The sequence below is a fragment of the Monomorium pharaonis genome, chromosome 9, assembly GCF_013373865.1.
Source record: "Monomorium pharaonis isolate MP-MQ-018 chromosome 9, ASM1337386v2, whole genome shotgun sequence".
Classification (NCBI taxonomy): Eukaryota; Metazoa; Arthropoda; class Insecta; order Hymenoptera; family Formicidae; genus Monomorium; species Monomorium pharaonis.
In genome coordinates this window covers 7,092,534-7,111,352 of record NC_050475.1, presented here as the reverse complement: position 1 = coordinate 7,111,352, position 18,819 = coordinate 7,092,534, and the positions used below count along the sequence as shown (strand labels likewise).

General features: G+C 39.8%; 1 protein-coding gene and 1 long non-coding RNA gene across 5 annotated transcripts in view; both read right to left on the bottom strand.

Moving 5' to 3' along the window:
• LOC105830687 (agrin) overlaps window positions 1-18,819 on the bottom strand; it is a 569,188-nt gene that overhangs the window by 31,367 nt on the left and 519,002 nt on the right. For all 4 annotated transcript variants that reach the window (XM_036292157.1, XM_036292159.1, XM_036292158.1 and 1 more), the window contains 4 exons: window positions 15,708-15,944; window positions 6,565-6,780; window positions 5,446-5,687; window positions 3,941-4,127 (listed from right to left, as the gene is read on the bottom strand). In XM_036292157.1, the coding sequence (XP_036148050.1) occupies window positions 3,941-4,127; window positions 5,446-5,687; window positions 6,565-6,780; window positions 15,708-15,944 (882 nt within the window). The remainder of the gene's footprint in view (window positions 1-3,940; window positions 4,128-5,445; window positions 5,688-6,564; window positions 6,781-15,707; window positions 15,945-18,819) is intronic.
• LOC118647378 lies at window positions 8,556-13,581 on the bottom strand. Its single transcript, XR_004964659.1, has 2 exons — window positions 10,418-13,581; window positions 8,556-10,318 (listed from the first exon to the last, which is right to left on the bottom strand). It is a non-coding gene; the product is annotated as an uncharacterized LOC118647378 (long non-coding RNA).

Sequence of the window (18,819 nt, the reverse complement as noted above, 5' to 3'; positions counted from 1 at the left end):
TAGAGGGTGCGGTGGCTGAGGGGAAAGAAAACGACGCGCGTGGTGGCGCATGCATATGCAGCGTGCATGCCGCGGGGTAACAACTCATACGATTGCACCCAGCCAAAGGCGCAAAACCCCACCGAGTGATGCCCGCGACCGAATTCTACGGCACGCTCCGCTCGATTTCTAATCCCAGTCCGAGATTGGTAATGGAAATCGCCCCCTCCCTCCCCCCTTCTCCCGTACGATTCGCAGTACGTCGCGCACTTTTCTCCTTTCTTCTCAAAATTTTCGCCAGCTCTGTTAACGCAATTCTGTTATCACTGCAAACTTATTATGGATAAATATTATAGGACGTAATATGAAATTTCTGTGTATATTCAATCTCCAGGACGTCGATGTGTATATTCAGTCCTATGAGCCCGGAGGAAACGATAGGACCGATTATAGAGAGTCAAGAAGTTTAATATTTAGCAATATTCGCACAATTTTGTGAAAATGATACAATGTAGTAAAAAATATATATTTTGTATATATTGCAACGAAAATTATTATCCGCTGCCGCGTTTCTTGATATAAATATGCATTACGTATAAAATAATAGCGATAAATATGAAATATATTTAAAAATATATAAGTATGTATAACAATATATATACATTCTTTTTAGAATTCGAATAACTTAACTTTTTGGTATTTCATAATCGATTCATGGATCGAGTTTAATTAGGAACTTCACATAATGTTTCGTTATGTGTACACAACAAATGTTGATACTGCAAACTCTTTATAAAATTTAATTATTCGTTCTTAATTAATTCTAATAGCCTCCATTCTTCCGTTCTACCTTTACGCTTTAAAATTTCGTGAGTGCCGTGTGTTGGCTCAATATTAAAAGCAAAGCAATCTTTTTCGGCACGTTCGTCGAAGGTACGTGTGTTATGAGGAAAGTTCGGTAAACCTTGGGGAGGGCATAGGTTTCCATCGCCTCGTAGATACTCTCTTTCCTAGAGAAGATCACTTTCACCCACCATCTCGTTCCGGCATCCCATTTCATCAGATTTTTGTGATGGAAATTACTGTTTGTGTTTAGACTAACTCTCTCGCGAGTACGCGATTTTATATTCCCCAAGCCTTAGAGCCGGCAATCGAGAGAAGAGGAAGGGGAGGGGGAGAAGGGTTGACAGGAGAGAGGTTGACTGATTTGATGGAATCGCTGTTTGAACGCATCCCCGACCGGGGGCGCGGGCTTTTGATAAATCTGCCGTCTGATAGTGGAATGCGCTTGTCCGCGTTGTACGTTGAACTTTTTAAGTGGAACTTTTTAATAAAGATGCAAATCAGAAATGTTACGGTTTATTCTTGCACCGCAAGACGCAAGCACGAATACGTTCGAAAAGTTTGCGGGTTGATTCAGCAATTGTTGCGTTAATTTTTGCGTATACTATGATAGCAACATTTATTCATTTTATATTCTTTATATATTGTTTATATTATATTATTTATTATATTTATACAATGTGCATAAATAGAGGAAGATTACCAATATTGACATATCATTTTGTTTTCGAATATTTCTCAAATAAAAGCTAAAATAAAAACTTCATTTATTTTCATGCAACATTTGCACTTATCTTTGAAACACATTCCAGTCATTTTAAGACACTCTACATATTATTTATTTGCAATTATAGAACTATCAAGCAATCGCTTGTGCGAGTACGGATGATTTGCGTTGAAAATGAACAATGTCGAGGTGTCATCGTGCAACCGTTCCTTGAGATCAATACACCGACTCGTACGCGTTTGTTTCGCGCTGAAAAGCTCTTCATTCGCGAACGATTTCCATAAAGATGAGACGCGGAAGGATTAAACTGGGGACAGGAAGTAGGCGAATGATTTTTTCCCCGTTTAATTGCGATGATACTCTCGTTTCTGCAGAAGAAAAGTAATACAAAATATTCACTCGAGAGTATAATGCCATTATAAATATTTAATAGCATAATATTTAACATTTAGCACGTACTAATTATAATAATTTAATTGTAACTGTTATCAGCTCATGGTAGAAAAAACCATATTTTATATACGTCTTTATAACTTAATAAACTATATTATCCTCTTTTTAAATATAACTACAGTGAAGCTTTGACTTTTTGCCCATAAAAATATAATATCAAGGTTTCGTTTAACAAGTAGAAGGGGTTGTTTAATTACATGATTGTATCAGAATCGTATGTTTTACGATGAAATTTATCGAATATAGACACAGAAAGCCGATTATTCGTCGAATGCTACAAAAAGACGCATTAGAACGGAAAATCACCTAGGAATTCGCATCCTTTTGAGACCACGGTCCTGATAGTGGCTCGTTCTGGAATATCGAAGGTGATATAAGGAACTGAGAAAGGGGAGGGAGTGGCAGAGTGGAAGAGAGAGACGGGGTGAATTAATAAGAATGAAATTGCAGGGTAAGGGCCAACGTCGTAAAGTACACGGTCGATGAAATCTCGCTCACCCCTTTTTCCCGGCCATCCCCCGTGGATCGGCGGAGAGGGGGCACGGCGTCGTTATTAAAGGCATCGTAGAAAATAATAAAATGAAGATTAATAGCGCGAGCTCGCGTGCAGCCGCGATGATGCATCGTCGAGTGAAGTATGCATGAAGTTGTTTACGATATCGTCCGGAATTCCTATTGCGAGGGAGGAAACGGGAAGAAAAGGAAAGAAACGGCTCCGCCGCATGGGCGCGGTATCGCTGAAAATATCTGACGCGAAGCAGTCACACAGCTTTATTATCAAACGCGGCACTTGTCACGCGTAATGATACGCGGGGGAGGGGGGGGGGGGGAACGCTGACGCCAGCACGTAAAACCACACGTTTTATTCCGGTGCGTTAGGGGGCAATTAAAATCGACCTTATTGTAAAAGGATTGTTACAGTCGGCGAGATAACTCGGCGTGGTATAATTCGTCCCCTTGAAATCAGCGGCGATTTTTACGGCCGCAGAGCTTTATCGGACATGAGGAGGCAAAAGTGCGGGCGGACGGCCGATCGATGTTTAATTCTAGGGGAGCACGCGAGGCCATCGACGTTAATCAAGTTTCATGCCGCCGCGCTACTTAAGATCGTTCAGAAATCCGTTATAAATTCAATTTGCCCGGGCCGGATATTCAAATTAGTCGTAGCAAGTTTTAAGTTACCCGCCGCTGCCGGGGCGGTTACGCGACCGTATATTAACCCCCGTGCTGTCCGACCACTCCGGCATATTAAAATCGCAGATTTGTTCTCTTAACGCCCGGCCGCGAGCGCAGAAATTATTTTCCGCGCTCGATATTAGCACCGATAAGAGCGTTTAATGCGGGACGACCCGCCCGGATTGGGAATTTTCACAATTTTATGTGATTAATTGGAGCGCGCGCAAGCTCTCCGGGACTCACCCCGCGGGACCCTATTTAAAGAGATTAACTTGCCGGCAATATATTTTCTGCGCGACAAAAGAACGAGCGATTGAATGGATACAAAATTATTAAGCAAGACAAAGAAAGCTGTTAGGAAATGAAAATTGGTATTTGAATACATTCAGATTGAATGGGAAAAATTTGCCCATTTAAAAGTTAACGTTATCAGTTCGGGCTCTTTTTAGTTCTACGAGCTACATTGCAATTTAACGCTTTCCATCGCTTTATCCCTATATTATTAAAACGTTCTTTTATATTACAAGATGCCAGAAGCTCTCTTTTTAAAGCGTGGAAAAAAGAAAAAAATTTTCATTTATATTAAAAGTTTACGAAACATTTAACGTTGATTAATAAAATTCGAATCTATATTATTTTCTGTACATTTATTATTTTAGACAGTCAAACATCTCATCGGTTCGCGATTGCCGATCACATTTGCATATTTGCAGATGCGACCCGCGCGACCTTCTGTTTAAATTTGTTTTCGATTATACTCACTGCACAATCCTTGATACAGAACGCGTATCTCACGTCGATACTGACATGCCTCCAAGCGGAGCTTGCACTCGTTGCTATAGCTGATGCCATCATCGCCGCATACGGGTTGAAATTCTGCTGGACAAGTCGGACATTCGCACACAGCACTGCCACCGATCTCCGCGCAAATTGCGCCCCATTGACACACCTGCGAACCGAATAATTACGCACGAGATTACCAAGAGCTATCACCGTTCATCTTGGCTTTCTAGTTAAGTATCACGATTTTCTACGTTGCTAATCTGTGATAATAAACTGATAGCAATAATTATTGTACATTAAACACATTTATCTATATATCTTAGATAGTTGTATGCTGTCCTTTTAATATATCTAATTATATAGCACTTTTATTATATTATTAGATACATTACATAAATTGAATATTATATGATTTTGATATAATATCTTTTTATATAATTATTATACAATTTTATAATATATCTATAATATAATTTTTTTGAAACTGCCTTAAATTAAGACAAACGAAAGTGTATTTGAAATGTAAACAATAAATGAATTAAACTGAAGCGGAAAGTCAATCGGCTGTATCGAGAATATCGCGGATCCATAAAGTCGTTCATGAGAAATACATGGGACGAGAAACTCAATACACGAATGTCTTCCTGAAATTCATCGGGCTCGATCTCCTCTCCTCGTCATTCCCTTTCGTGCTAGCTAGCTACCTACGTACTAGCTTTCCCACAGAGATACTCGGCACAGCGTCATCCAATTAGCGACAATTGCTTTTGGCGAAGGAGCTCGTCGAAATGGTGAAGATCTCACCTTGGGCTTTCGAATTTTGCGGGAAAATCGAGAAAGTATCGAGAGGGAGAAATAGTGAAAGAGAGGAAATTCCCTCCACACTCCATCGGACTCTTGATCCCTTCCAATTTCTGCGGTGAATACATCCAGCAATTTCCATTTCGCGACCGAGCCCGGCATCGATTACGAACCCTGTTTTGTGGACCGATGACGTTCGTAGTTTAAATCTAGCTAAATCGTGTGTCGCTTTAAATAGCAACGTATTATTTCTTTTACAAAACTGACAATATACGCGATAACGTAATTATTTAATTATCGAAAAATCCTTTTCTGCTTTTTACAGATTTTATTTGCGATTTTTCTGCGCTTGGTATCGATCGAAATAAACATCATCAAGATTTTACATGTTTTACATCCCGTTGTGGATTTTATATCTCAGCCACGTTGGCTCTACATTGTCATATCCATTTAGCCAATTTATCAAATTTAATGGAAATACTGTTCGATGAAATATTCGCGAGATGCTAGAACGCTGATCGTCGAGCTTAAATTGTTGCCTGAACGGGGATAATAATTCACATCGTCGAAATTGCGAGGATCCGACAAAAAAAAAAACTTGCTCGCGTCGCGCCGGGCGCGGAAACGGAAGCGGAAACCGCGAGCGTGCCTCGCGTTTCTGTGTACGAGACGCTGAGACTGACCTTCTCGGAGCAGGGTCCCTTGGAGCCGCATATGCCGACGTAGGCGACCTCGATGTTGGACCTCGTCAGGCACGCCTGCCTCTTCAGCTCGCACATGGACGTGTAGGTTGTTCCGCCGCGGGCGCACACGGGTCTCATTACCGGCTCGCACTCGGGACGACATTCGCATGTAGCGATCCCTTGCCGATTGATCGTGCACTGCTCGTAAAAGCTGCATTTCGCCGCTTCGCAGGGATTTTGTTCTGCGAAATAGAACAATCGTACATTTCGTCGCGATTATTTTTATCTACAGAATATTTCAAAACACGCAGATTTTTTTAAGATACGAACAGTGTTGTATATAAATGAAAAAAAAGTGAAAATTAGAAATAAATAAATATATTTATGTATATACACATCTCGAAACATTATTAGAAATAAAAACTTCACAGACTATTCAATTATTATGTTTGAGGATTGTGTAAAATTTGAACACAATTGTTTTATTGGGGTTTAGTTATTTAATTTGTTAGTTGGTTACGTAAAATCGCGTTTTGTAATATTTACTTACAAATTTAATGAGGAAGTAGCAATACAAAAAAATAAAAAATGTTTATACATATGCTAATAAAACTCTAATAAATATTCGTGGAAATGTTTATTTGGATCCATTTATTCATTTAAAACTGCATCAAAATAGGTCATTCACGCGCTATCTGAGCCATTGTAAACCAAAATTTTCTTTGAAAGAACTAAAATTCGATATTTACAATCAAACTCTTTTTGTCATTGATTAAGAAAAAAAAAGAATAAACTTAAAAATCTACCAACAAGGGAATATTTATTTGCAATACTGCGATATTTGCCACTTATGAAATATCAATGTATTAATATTTTCCATATTTTTTTTCATATTTCATTATTAATTCTACTATTAATTCTGTAAAAAATCTATTGACTTTCATTATTTTATTACATTAGTATGCGCGTTGAATTAATAAACGCATAGTGCATTCGCTTTCAAAGTTATGCGACAGTCGCGTGCGACATGACACAATTTATACGATTTTTCGATGTATCTCATTGCCGTTTTATTTCACATTCCGGGTGAAAAAAAAGCATTAACGGTTTTTATATTACCGGAGCTACAGGCGCCGTTGTACATCTTCTTGAGCGGCACTCTCGATCGGCAGGCTTCCTGTCGAAGGTTGCACTCGTTCGAATACGTTTTCCCGTCGCTTCCGCAAACCGGCGAAAGTTCGACGCCACATTGTTCCCCGCAGCGACAGGACGGCTGTCTCGAACCGTTCAGCTGACAGATTTCCGGTTCCAAGCACTCGATGGTTGCGCACGGGTCTGGAAAATTGATTAATAGTAATTAACAGTCATACAATAAAATAAATTGAGAATAACAGGAATCCAAACACACACAGTCACGTGTGATGAATAATGTGCGCATTATGCGGAACATTTGCTATACAAAGAGATTCCTCTTAACTTCCAAATAAAAAATATTAGATAAGGAACATTTAATTTTCCGTAAAGAGGAAAATTATTCTTCCTCAGCCCTCTTCTCTGCACTTATATCCATTCTTGGCAAAAAGGATCCTTAATTATCTCTCAATTACAGGATTCACTTTGAATGAGACGTGAGTAATTATAAGAATTGATCCACGTGCTAAAGGTTTCATTTGCATTTGATCGACTCTTCCATCTCATTTCAGGAATTACTACTAATCCAGGCGAAATCGAATGAATTTAAATAACCTTCTTGTAATTCCTTTTTATGAGTCGTCATTTACATACGAGAGTCGAGAGAGAGAGAGAAGGTCCGCGTAACGCTAGGCGAACGGATAATGATGGAAGGTCGCAAGGACCGAGTTTGGTCCAGTTGGAGGAGATACGGCCGCACCGAGATTAATCTTCGACCCTCCGACCAAGGAAGGAAGGAAGTTGGATTCCGTTTCCTGTCTACAGGCGGTAGAGCTGAGTCTCGGGCCTTATACCTCGGCGGCTGACGAGGCAAGTTCTCTCCTCCCCCCCCTCCCTCCCCCCCGACGATGGTGGTGTTTCTCGGCGTTAGCTCGAGTTACAGTCCAGTGGAGCGACTAAACTCGACCCTTACTACGTAACTCAAACCCCCGGGCTCGACCGTTCTCCTTCGTCGTCGCTCCGGTGCGTCAGTTAGTTTGAGTTCAGCACTAATCGATCTCGGGGAAAAGTATCGTTGCAATTGCCAGATGACCGACATATATTGTGCCGTTTTGCGCTCGATTCGGGAAACGGGATATTCTCGAAATTGAGGTAGAAACTCCCTACTGGTGCTTCTATCTGTCGGTTCTCGTTCATCCATATCGTTCCGCCTCATTCAGACGTCACGGGATGATTAGCGATTAATGGACGACGAGGACATTCCTCGCCACCCTTTTCATCGCTTCGTAATTCCATTTCCGCGCGGGGAATGGGAACGGGGGGGGGGGACCCTATATCGGTTCCATCGCTTGCATCGGACGAGATAGAACGATGTCATCGCGTCCTTTCAAGATCTCCGTGCTCCTTAATGGGATTTCTCACCCTGCTTCTTTCCCGCCGTCCACCTGCAGCAGCCTTCATCGAAACACCGGCCACGATCTGATCCCCCGGGGGTGGGGTGGGGGGGTGCGAGGGTTACGGGGATGGTTACGCCGGCGCGTTAACTTCACGCGACATTACCCTGATGCGGATTTCTTTGTATTATCGGACCGGGGCCACGACGTGAAAGCCGTTGGAAGACCTTTTCAGTATGGACGACGGACCTGCCATTCGACGGCTGGAATCTCCCGTGGAACGTGTGCAAAGATGAGCAGCGCGATGCGGTTATATATTGCGACGCGGGTGACTGATGAGGTTGCTCGCGCATTCCTCGTATTATTGGCGAATTATTATTTTATTTAACGGAGAAAAGCAACGCGACAGGCACGAAATATCAATTTGTTTCGCCGAGTAGAAATAAATTTAGTCTGATCCGATTCAAAATCTTACAGATGGTTGGTATTGATTAGATTTAAAGACTTTTATTGATCAATTTTTACGATGTAACTGTTGTCAGATTACTGCTTCAAAATAAATAATCACAGACTTCTTTTAAATTCTTTTTTTTATAAAAAAATCTAATTTAGTGATTAAAATCTATAATGTGTTACAGATTTTTCAGTTCTAATAGTGTATATCAAATGTCCTCTGTATACCAAATAAGTATAATAAAAAGATAATGTTAAATTACTAAAAAAAATATAATTATTAAAAGCGATATATACTAATAGTAACTACATGAGACACATGCTTTTTAATCTCAGAACTAAACGGCTATATGAGGTTCAATAATTTCTATTAGGATACGGATAGTAATTTTGACAAAGTTAAAAACGTCTTTTGGAAGATGCTCGAGTTATCGATTCGATGAATCAAGGACCAGTTTTTGAGGTAATTTTCGGATACGGGAGACGTTCACGAGGCAACTGACTTATGTACACACGGCGAGAGTGCATCCTAGTTACTTCCGCTAAAGCAACTGCAAATATCGATCCTTTTTAGACGCCTTCCTTTCACGTGCAGATACCTCTCACGCATTCTACAAGTACCGCAAGTTGGAATATCTGAAAATCGCTCGGTACTAGGTAAAAGCTTTGTAAATTGCTCGTCGCCTTCATTCACGGACAGAGAAAGTCAGCGTCATCCATTTCGTCTGTAGCTTTACAATTTTGCTAGTTTGCAAGTCTGCCTCTCTCCGGAAATATCCGCGTATCGAGTCGCGATGAGATTTCAAGAGAAAGATTCTTTATATATTTTTCTCCTTTGTAGATATACACACACTATTTGTATTTAATAAAGATTTTATACTTATTTGTAGTAAAGTCATGCAATGTTGCAATGGATAATCGTCCAATGGAATGTTATGTATATCTTTAGATATTTTTTAATTATGTAAGTGATGTTAGATGAAGAAATTTGCTTCTTATACCATTTTCTAAAACTGCCTTCTCTGTTCTTTAGAATTCTATATTTTCACGTTTTTCTCCAACTTAAGGATCAATTGTTCGAACTTCTCGGTAAACTTACCTATCAGATAAGCATGTGTCTATCTTCATTTCTTTTCTTAAATAAATAAAAACAAAACATATATTTACCTGATAGATAAGTTTACCAAGAAGTTGGAACAATCGACCCTTAAAGTCAAGAAAATCCTTAAAATAATAAAAAAAATGATTGTGAGCAAAGAAAAGGTAGAACTCTAAAAGTCTCATCAACGCGCGCAAAGGACATATTATAAAAAAATATGTATATATAAAAATAAATGAGACGAGATAAATCCAGTGGAATGAGACGCGTTAAACGGCGCGTAAGCTATAACGTACAAGGTGTAAAAAAAAGCTAAAATCTCGTCAAGTCTAAACTCCCGTTTTCCCCGTGCGTGTTCTCGATCGCGTGCGATGCGGAAAGCATCGCGGAAGCTTTTCTTTTCGCCGGTGCGCAACTCCGGAAACTATAGGAAGCGACGAGGATACGACAAGACGCGGTTTGACATTACGCGGGAGTAAGGTACAAGGGTATTATGTCTGGGGAGCAATGACTGGATTTATGTTAACGGCACCACCGCGGTGCTTCCGGCTTGATGTACCTACGTTCCATCTCGCGCGCAGCCTCCGTTTCAACCTATCCTATCCACGTTCGTTCCTCGTCTCCGAATAAGTTTTTCCATGAACGTCTCTCTCTCTCTCTTTCTCTTTGCGCCACTTAGGACGCGTAAACATGAGCGGAGAGGAGTAGACGACGCAATTTACGGGGTTGCGGACGACGTAAAATTTCGGGGGTGAATTCGAGCGTGGTGGAGTGAGCAGGACAAATTGCCGTCTGCCTGTGTAAAGATAAGTTTTTTACGAGCGCATCAAGACGACCAAAGAGAGAAAGAGAGAGAGAGAGAGAGAAAAAAAGAGAGTAGCGACTGTCCCGATACCTGCTCCACAAGATGATGCTGCGGTTGACAAGATTAATCTTTGAATTTCAAAGTAGCGCGATCTTTGAACATTGAATATTCTCGTGCGCAATTATCTTCTAATTCTTCAGCTGTAAGCGTGTTCCCCTTGATTACGACGACGTTTACACTCACGTCCTCATCTCTTCTAATCATCAGCTGTCTTCACAGTATCTTGACTTTTTCTTTCCGCGTTTACCCTCGCAATTTCCAACTATTACTCCGTTACATCGACAGTTGTAATACAACAAACATGATCGATACCTAATTCGCAGCGATCACATTTCGCGGGACCGACAAGGAGACTCGTTAGCGGTTCCTTGAATGATGTGAGCGCAACACTTGCTCCTTCTCTCCCATCCCCGCCCGTAATCGAACTCGCGCGTATCCTCCGCCGAGTACCAGCAGCCTGTTTGTCATCGCCTGTTTTTAACGACGTCCGTTCTTGCGCCGCCGCCGCCGCCTCTATCCAGCTTGCGGCGCAATCTCCCCGCTATCGACACTTACACGATCATCGATAATCGATCGCGCCCGTTACTCACCCGCCCGGCCGGTTCTTGCCAGCGAGCGCTCTCGCCGCGAAGGGGAATCGCTTTCCGGCGCGGATGGATCTCGCTCCTCCCTTTCTCTCGCCGGCGACGACGACGACGCGTCCGACCGACGTATAAGGCCGGGAATCGTTTCCTCCGAACCCGACACCGCCGAAATTTCCGTTCGTTCGGGTCCCGTTTGCGGGGAGGTCGCGTGGATAAACACATTTGCTCGTTGGTTCGTCTCGGGTTTACACCACGCGCGGCGTTTCTTGCCTCCCTCCTTCCTTCCTTTCTTCTTCTTCTTCTTCGCCATTCCATCCCCTCGCCGTCTTTTCGCCCTCGTACAAGGCAGGGGCGAGCAGCGCGTCTCGGCACGGCTCAGCTCGGCTCGGCGAGTGTGAGAATTTAGTTGAATCCATTCTGGAGGTGCCACGCCTCGGGAATCCGACGTTCCTTCATGGCCGGCTCTACCTTTTCCCGGTCGACCCTTATTTCGGCACGTTCGAGCGTGAAGAAAATAACGCACGTCTTCCTTTTTCCCGGGGCTGGATACGCGTGACGGGAGTGACTTGCTTGCGGGTCGCGGCGGCGGCGGCGGCGGCGTTTCACGAAAGCGGAAGGAGAGGAGAGCGTAGCGAGGCGGATAGAGATGATAGAACTGCCTCTCTCCTTTCACGTACGTTGTAAGAGAATTCGTTCTTGGAGACGAACGAAGGAACAAGTGAGTTGGGCAAATATTTCCAGGGGAAGGCGAAATAAAAAATTTGATCAATACGTTGCCATTACCGATGACGGAAGTATGATATACGAGAGAGACGGCACTGAAAACTATTGTGGTTACGTTCGACTGTTAAAAAAAAAAATTTAAAAAAAACAGAATAATCGAAATAAATCAATAAACGGTAGAACTAACGGTAGATTTCGTTTACGTAAAAAGATCCTTTGATTTATTCACAGCTGCTGATCCGACAGACATCTGCGATTCTCCTCTTTAGAGTTGATACCATTTTACTTTAGTTTCCTCCCTTTTCCACTTTTTCCCCCCTTTTTCTTCAAGCCGGAACTTTCAAGAAACGCTTCAAGCACGATATACTGTTCCCCTTCATGTTATATTTACGATGCTAATAAAAGTAGCTTATGTAAGGAATCGATAATTACGACGGGAGCGCTCTCGAGCCAGGTTTCTACCATCCCACACGCGGGGTTTCAGACACGGAACGGGAGGAGGGGGGAGAAGGACACGAGACCTCGTCTACTCTTTTTTCACGTTCCGTTTCACCATCCAATCACGACCGCGAAATAGTAGCTGCGCCGGCGAACGAGGGGGAGGGAAAGTCGAAGTCTCGAAACTTTTGGGAGTTAATTTGATTTATCGTACCGTCACTTCAGATTCATGCCTCGAGCCACCCCCTCATCCAAGACGACGAGACGTCGAGGAGCGAGAAAGAGAGAGAGAGAGAGAGAGAGAAAGAGAGAGAGAGAGAGAGAGAGAAAGAGAGAGAGAGAGAGAATCGCGAGAAATTCGCGAATGGATCGAGGATTCCGCGAGGTGAGGTGGCACTTTACGCGGAGAATTTATTATTGATTCGTCGTTTAAAAGGGTCGCAACTGGCGCCGATTGATAAAAGGGCAACCCCATTGTTGTACTAGGCTTTCCGCCTGACGAGAGAGAGAGAGAGAGAGAGAGAGAGAGAGAGAGAATCGACTGAAGAAACTCCGAAGTTGTCTCTCGCTCTCTCACCTCGCCTCTTTCCTCCTTCGTTCACCTCGTCATTCGCCTTCGACCATTCCTGGCCGGATATTGCGTTTCATTGTTCCTAGTATAATACGACGGCAGAAACAATGGAACGAAGAGAGGACATTCATCCTTGTAGACTTCCGGTACGCACGCGCAATCCGCTCCTTTCGATCTCTTCGTCGTCGCATGTCGTCTTTACATCTCTATTACACTTCCTTTTACCGTGTATTCGTCGCGAGGCGTTATTAAGCTCCACGATCGCATCGTAGAATAAGAGCCGCGGATTTATCTCGCGCGTACGTGACTACAAAGATTATTATTTTCAAGTATCGCTCTTTACACGCTCGTAGAATTTACGACGCTCCACTGCGGACACGGGCACGAGATATCTGCACTTTCAACTACGCTCTAATACTCTCATCATAAAATCTCGTGCATTTTATGAGCCCTTTCAAAGTTCAACCGTAACTTTAGCGAGTTAAAATCGCAATTCATACTCGCGCAATGTTGAATCGTTAATTACATTAGAATTAATTTATATTATGTGGTCTTTAAAACATTGTCTAGAAAGAGTTACACAAAAATAAAAAAAGAACTAAGTTTGCACAAAAACAATTATTATACGGTGTTTAAATGTAACAAAAAGTTTAAAAATAGTAGATATAACTAGGTAACTTATAAATATAGTAGAGATATTTCTTGACATACAAAAATAAATTTTAATCAAAAGAAAAAATAATTGTACTAGCCACTTATTTTCGTCATCTGGATATCCTTTCGTCGTTTAAATAAAATTGAATTATTTACACAAGATTGCACATAGATTTGGAAAATATAATAAATAATTTTTTGATTATTTATAATTTTTAGATCTATAATTTTTAGAAAAAATTAATTTTTTTTTTAAGAATATGTGTGTGTTAGAACTTAAAGTATTATCAAAAATATAAAAATTTTATAGATATTATTATTTGCCTATCTCTCTGTGTAAACTTTCAGCACAATTCTCTTATTAATTTAAAATTACTCAATTTTTTATTTACTCTTGATTATTATGTAAAATCAAATTTAATTAAATTAAACAGTTTTTTTACAGACATTATTAAAACTTTTATTAATATTCCTGCAAAATTATTTGAATCCAGTCACTCGTTTAAAAGTTATTTACTAAATTATTAAAACATATAACAAAATATAGTTGTTTCGCTGTATAAATTATATTATGAGTCAAATTTTTCGTTATTTTGTTTTTTTTTTCAGTTAATTTTAAAGCTAATATTCAAGCACTCACGTCGAAAAACTTTTGTCGTTGATTAGAAAAAAAAATTAAGAAGCCTGCGGTTTTGAAATTTCACGCTGCACTTTTAATTAATATTGTACATACAGTCAAAGAGGATACATCGTAAACTCGCACCAACTCTATTCTGAATTTCTCCATTATTATCAAATCGCCCGAAATTTACTATTTACATAGTCCTTTACATATGTCCTTAACGATTATTGCTAAGGAGTGCAGATTGGAATCGTTCGGTGACACATTTAACTAGCTCGTTAACCGGCGGCTGCGATTACCGTAACTGCGTTATACCGTCTGCCGTGCTGGGTAGTACAGTGCCACGAAGAAGACCCGGTGTGAAGGAACGGAGGGGAAACGGTGAGGATGGACTTACCTAATCCTAAGCAAACACGGCCTACTCCCGGTAGCTACCTGTCTGATCAAACATTTGTCTTTACTACTCGGTTGATTAAACGCCTGCCAAGTTTGTACTGCTTTCGTGGTAAGGGAAAGGGGAGCTCGGGAGTGAGGGGTTAGATGAGGGGAGCTCTCTCATTCGTCGGTGTGTGTGTGTGTGTGTGTGTGTGTGTACGACTATCTGTGGACACGAACGGTGACAGCTGTGTGGGATATAAGGCATTAAGGGATGGATATACTATAGGATGCCTTAGATTACACGTAACTCCTGCAAGGAGAAATAGCGCTTTGTTGTATCGACTTCCTTCCAATATTTATAAGAACTTGATATTTAAAATTATAGTAGAATAAATTTTAAGTGTACGACCTAATATGGCGTAATTTTACTTTTCTTATTAATCTCGTGAGAAAAACTTTACATTGGTGATATCTTAATATAAGTATTAAATATTAAGAAGATAAAGATAGTTTCTTCTTTTTACACAATTTTATACAATTCACTCAGAATCATTTTTGAACGCATCAAAAATTATAATTAGAATATTAATAAAATCTAATTGTTTCAAACAATTCTGTAACAGAACAAAGAATTTGTGGGACATCCTGTATAGGAAATCCTGATCCTGCGAGGGTGCGCGAATAAATAGAGTGATGTAGATGTATATGATTAAGAAACGGTTAGGGATGGTTGATCGTAAGGGTGTTTCTTTGCCCCTTGAACAAATCGCTTTAACCGAACCGCAAATAATTGTAACGAAATATTGTCTGCCAAAATAACGGCGCTTTGAGCAGATTTGTTCGCGCCAGCAAATTGTTTGAGACGTGTAAACTTGTTGACAATGAATAATAAAGTGCGAACAAATGGGAAACAATAATCTGTAAAAAAAATATCACGAAAGCTTGTGGTATAATATGGATATAACGCTGTGTAATTCTTTACAAAATAAAGTAAAATCGCATTAATATCTAATTTGTATTTATATATTTAAAAAAATTTCGTGTATCATGTTTCACTTAGTTTATAAATTTGATAATCTTAAAATATATTAATATTAATAAATTTATCTACTTTGCAAAAACATATTAATATCATAATTCTGATTTATAAGTTTATTCAAAGAGAAAGAATAAGATTTATAATATACTCTTTTTAATTAATCTATATAATCTAATTTAAATTAGTTAAATAAATTGAGGTACTAATTTTTTTTATACAGTAAATAAACTTTGATATCAAATTAATTCTTAAGATGCTGAAACCGCTTACTTGAGACGTTACTCGAATTGTACATTCGCTATAGAACTTACCGCATTTGCCACGAAATGCCACGGTGATGTTAGTGTGATTCTCACAAGCGGCACGATTTAGGTCGCACAGCGTCGGATAGTCGATTCCGTCCGAGCCGCAGACAGGTCCCGATCCTTCGTGATCCCCCAAATTTGGGCAGAATTGCAAGCATTGGCAGGACGCCTCCTTGCCGTCCCTGCTTCGCACACATTGCGAGCCTTGCGAGCAGTTCAGCTTGTCACAGGGATCCTTGATCTCTGTAAAAGAAAGCATCGGGGTCCGACATTAGTTAATGTTCGCGATAATTACGCAATTATTTGATAACGTTTGAAGAATAATATATATTTTAATAATATGATATTAATTTAATAATTAATTATTCAATTAATTTCAAAATGTACATATATTATCAAATGTATACGAGTATATTTATTTACATAATTGATATTATATATCTTAGAAAATAACTTATAAAATAATATATTTCTTTCAAAAACTGTTATTATTTATAATATTTTTCTCAATTTTTATAAATAAATTCGCGCATTGAATAGTAAATTAGACAATAACTAGCAGTTATCATACATTTGGTCGAATTGAAAACAGATACGAGATCTGCATCGTACAGATCATATATCTCGTTTGGTCCAGCTGATAATGCGTGTTATACCGGAAACGAATTGGTAATGGTGCCGATAATCCTGTTGATGAGAGCAGTTTGGTGTTACGGTCAATCCCGTGACGGAAGCTAGTAAACAGCTTCGATTTCGAAGTAACGAGATGAAGGCCGATGTGATGGACGGGATCAACGCGGCGTTTCATCGAGCGGCGCATGTTTGTCGAGGACAATTGCACCGTGATACATAGAATTTAACGTTCTCGTGTTTGCGGATTGGAATTGGCGCATCCAGTTTACGACGGAAATGCCAAGCAGCATGTAATCCTTCGTTCTGGCAAGGCTGCGTCCCGCCGGAATGCCGCTGCATCCCGTGGAGTTGCGAACGTTCACCTCATGTCTATTTACAAATTGTATGCGTGTGTGTTTTCTCGAAATTTAATTCACTTTAAAACATACCAGAGCAAGTGGTAAGTATTTCAATCCTCAAATTCTATTCCAAAATATTCACTTATTTATACATTCTCCCGATTCTGGATTCTTATTTTAAGCGGTCTATAATTCGCGCCAGATAAAATTCAAGATAAAATTTTATAATTTAATTTTTCGCGTGTTTTGACGCATATATACATATTTCAATATAATGATATATAAATTCTATATATATTTTGATTCTTTAAATGTCATATTACACACTATAAAATTATAAATAGAATTTCACCTTCTAAATTTTGATATGATTTATATGTATCATTTAGAACAGGCTTTATAATATAGTATACTTATAATATATTAGTTTTTTCTTTATTTTCTTTCTTATATATTCCGTGTGTGTGTATATGTGATTTATAATTCTCTGTACCGATCTGTAAAATATTGTATTTAGTTATGAAACTAATTCAAACACACATGATATTGTTTATTTTATGTTACAAATTTATCAAAGTATTTTTTTTTTTAAATTTCGTTGGAAATAAAAAAACCTTTGTCAGTGATATATTTTCATCAAAAGTTTTCAATTGTGTTCAAAATTGTGTTCAAACTGAAAAGACTCGGTTGGTGAGTAATGTATTAACAAACTCAGATAAAAAAATGTACTTAAATAAAATTGCTTCAAAGCGCCGAATCAACTTTATTTTTTATCTTTATCTTTACTAGTTAATATTTTGTTTAAAACAAAAAAATCAATATTTCTTATTAAAAAAAAACAAAAGATAATAAAATACACATGTAAATAACAAAATATTTATTCATACTAACTAAATAGTTTTGTTGGATACATTTTAATTTATAAAAACAAAACATTTTTTTACTCAACTCTGAAAATATGTGTGAAAACATGATAAAATTATGGCGGAATAATGTTAAATAAAATAAATAAAATATTTTTTTTTATGTACAGTCTGAAAGTTAATTGCCGTAATATACAGGATATTGGGAGTCAATTGTTTTATGAGAATGCAGCAGTGTTTCTACTTCCAATCGAGTTTTTTCGCAAAAAAATTATAACACTTTAATGAATTAGTAGCATAAAACATCCGGATAATTAGTTTCGCGACTGCGTACGGCATACCGTGTTTTACGTCGCTTGTCCTGCGCTACGCACCTGATCCCTAATTATTTTTAATCATTTATTTACAACCCGTCTTTAATGATAATCAGGTCCGTTGGCGCGGCTTCCCCCATTCGAATGATCCATAAAACGCGACAACTCGTTTTCCAGCGGCAGCGGCGCGTATACGTAGCGCGCAAAAAATTTTCCGCTGTAATTCCGCGAAGTTTAATCAATGATATTTTTACCGTACGCGAGTCCACCACCACCACCACCACTTTTACCACTACCAACCTCCCTCCTCGCCGACGTCGAAATGTAATTGCGGGCCGTAAACACGCCGGGATGCGCGCATACGTACCGTATGTTACGGGCCGTGAAATTAAATCCGCGCGATTCGCGATAAATAAACTATCGCCCGCTGGGATTCATTCGCGACGGAATTTACGCCGTTTTTTTTTTTTTTGGCGGGCGTCGGCGCGGCAGCAGAAAAAAAAGAGCAAGCGCTTGCTCCCAGACGAGCATCGCGTGGCTCCGCGTGCCAGATCATTAATCCCTAAGGGCCGACTCGGAAAGAGCCGGTGCATGTACGTTGCGTTGTACGCGTGCATGCGTGTGCGTGCGTGTGTGTACGCAGAGGCGGAAGAAGGGTTATTTGTGCTCCGTTAAAATTTTACCGCGCGTGCATGAGAGAAATTTGCGGCCCGCAACTGAATATTTCCATAGATGGGATGTCGTAACCGGCGAGAAATATTTCTCAAGGAAAGTGGACGTGATGGTTTACACTCGGTTACTGCATGAATCATTGGTACAGCGTGACAGGGACACGCGAAAACTTTTGTGGCGTGTTTCCGGATGTTCTTGTCGACGATAGGGAGTAGAATATTTTTATGTAATTTCAGAGAGAACGCTGAACGTTTTGTATCGACACATAATCAGAAATGTTAAACGGTTTATTTCAAAG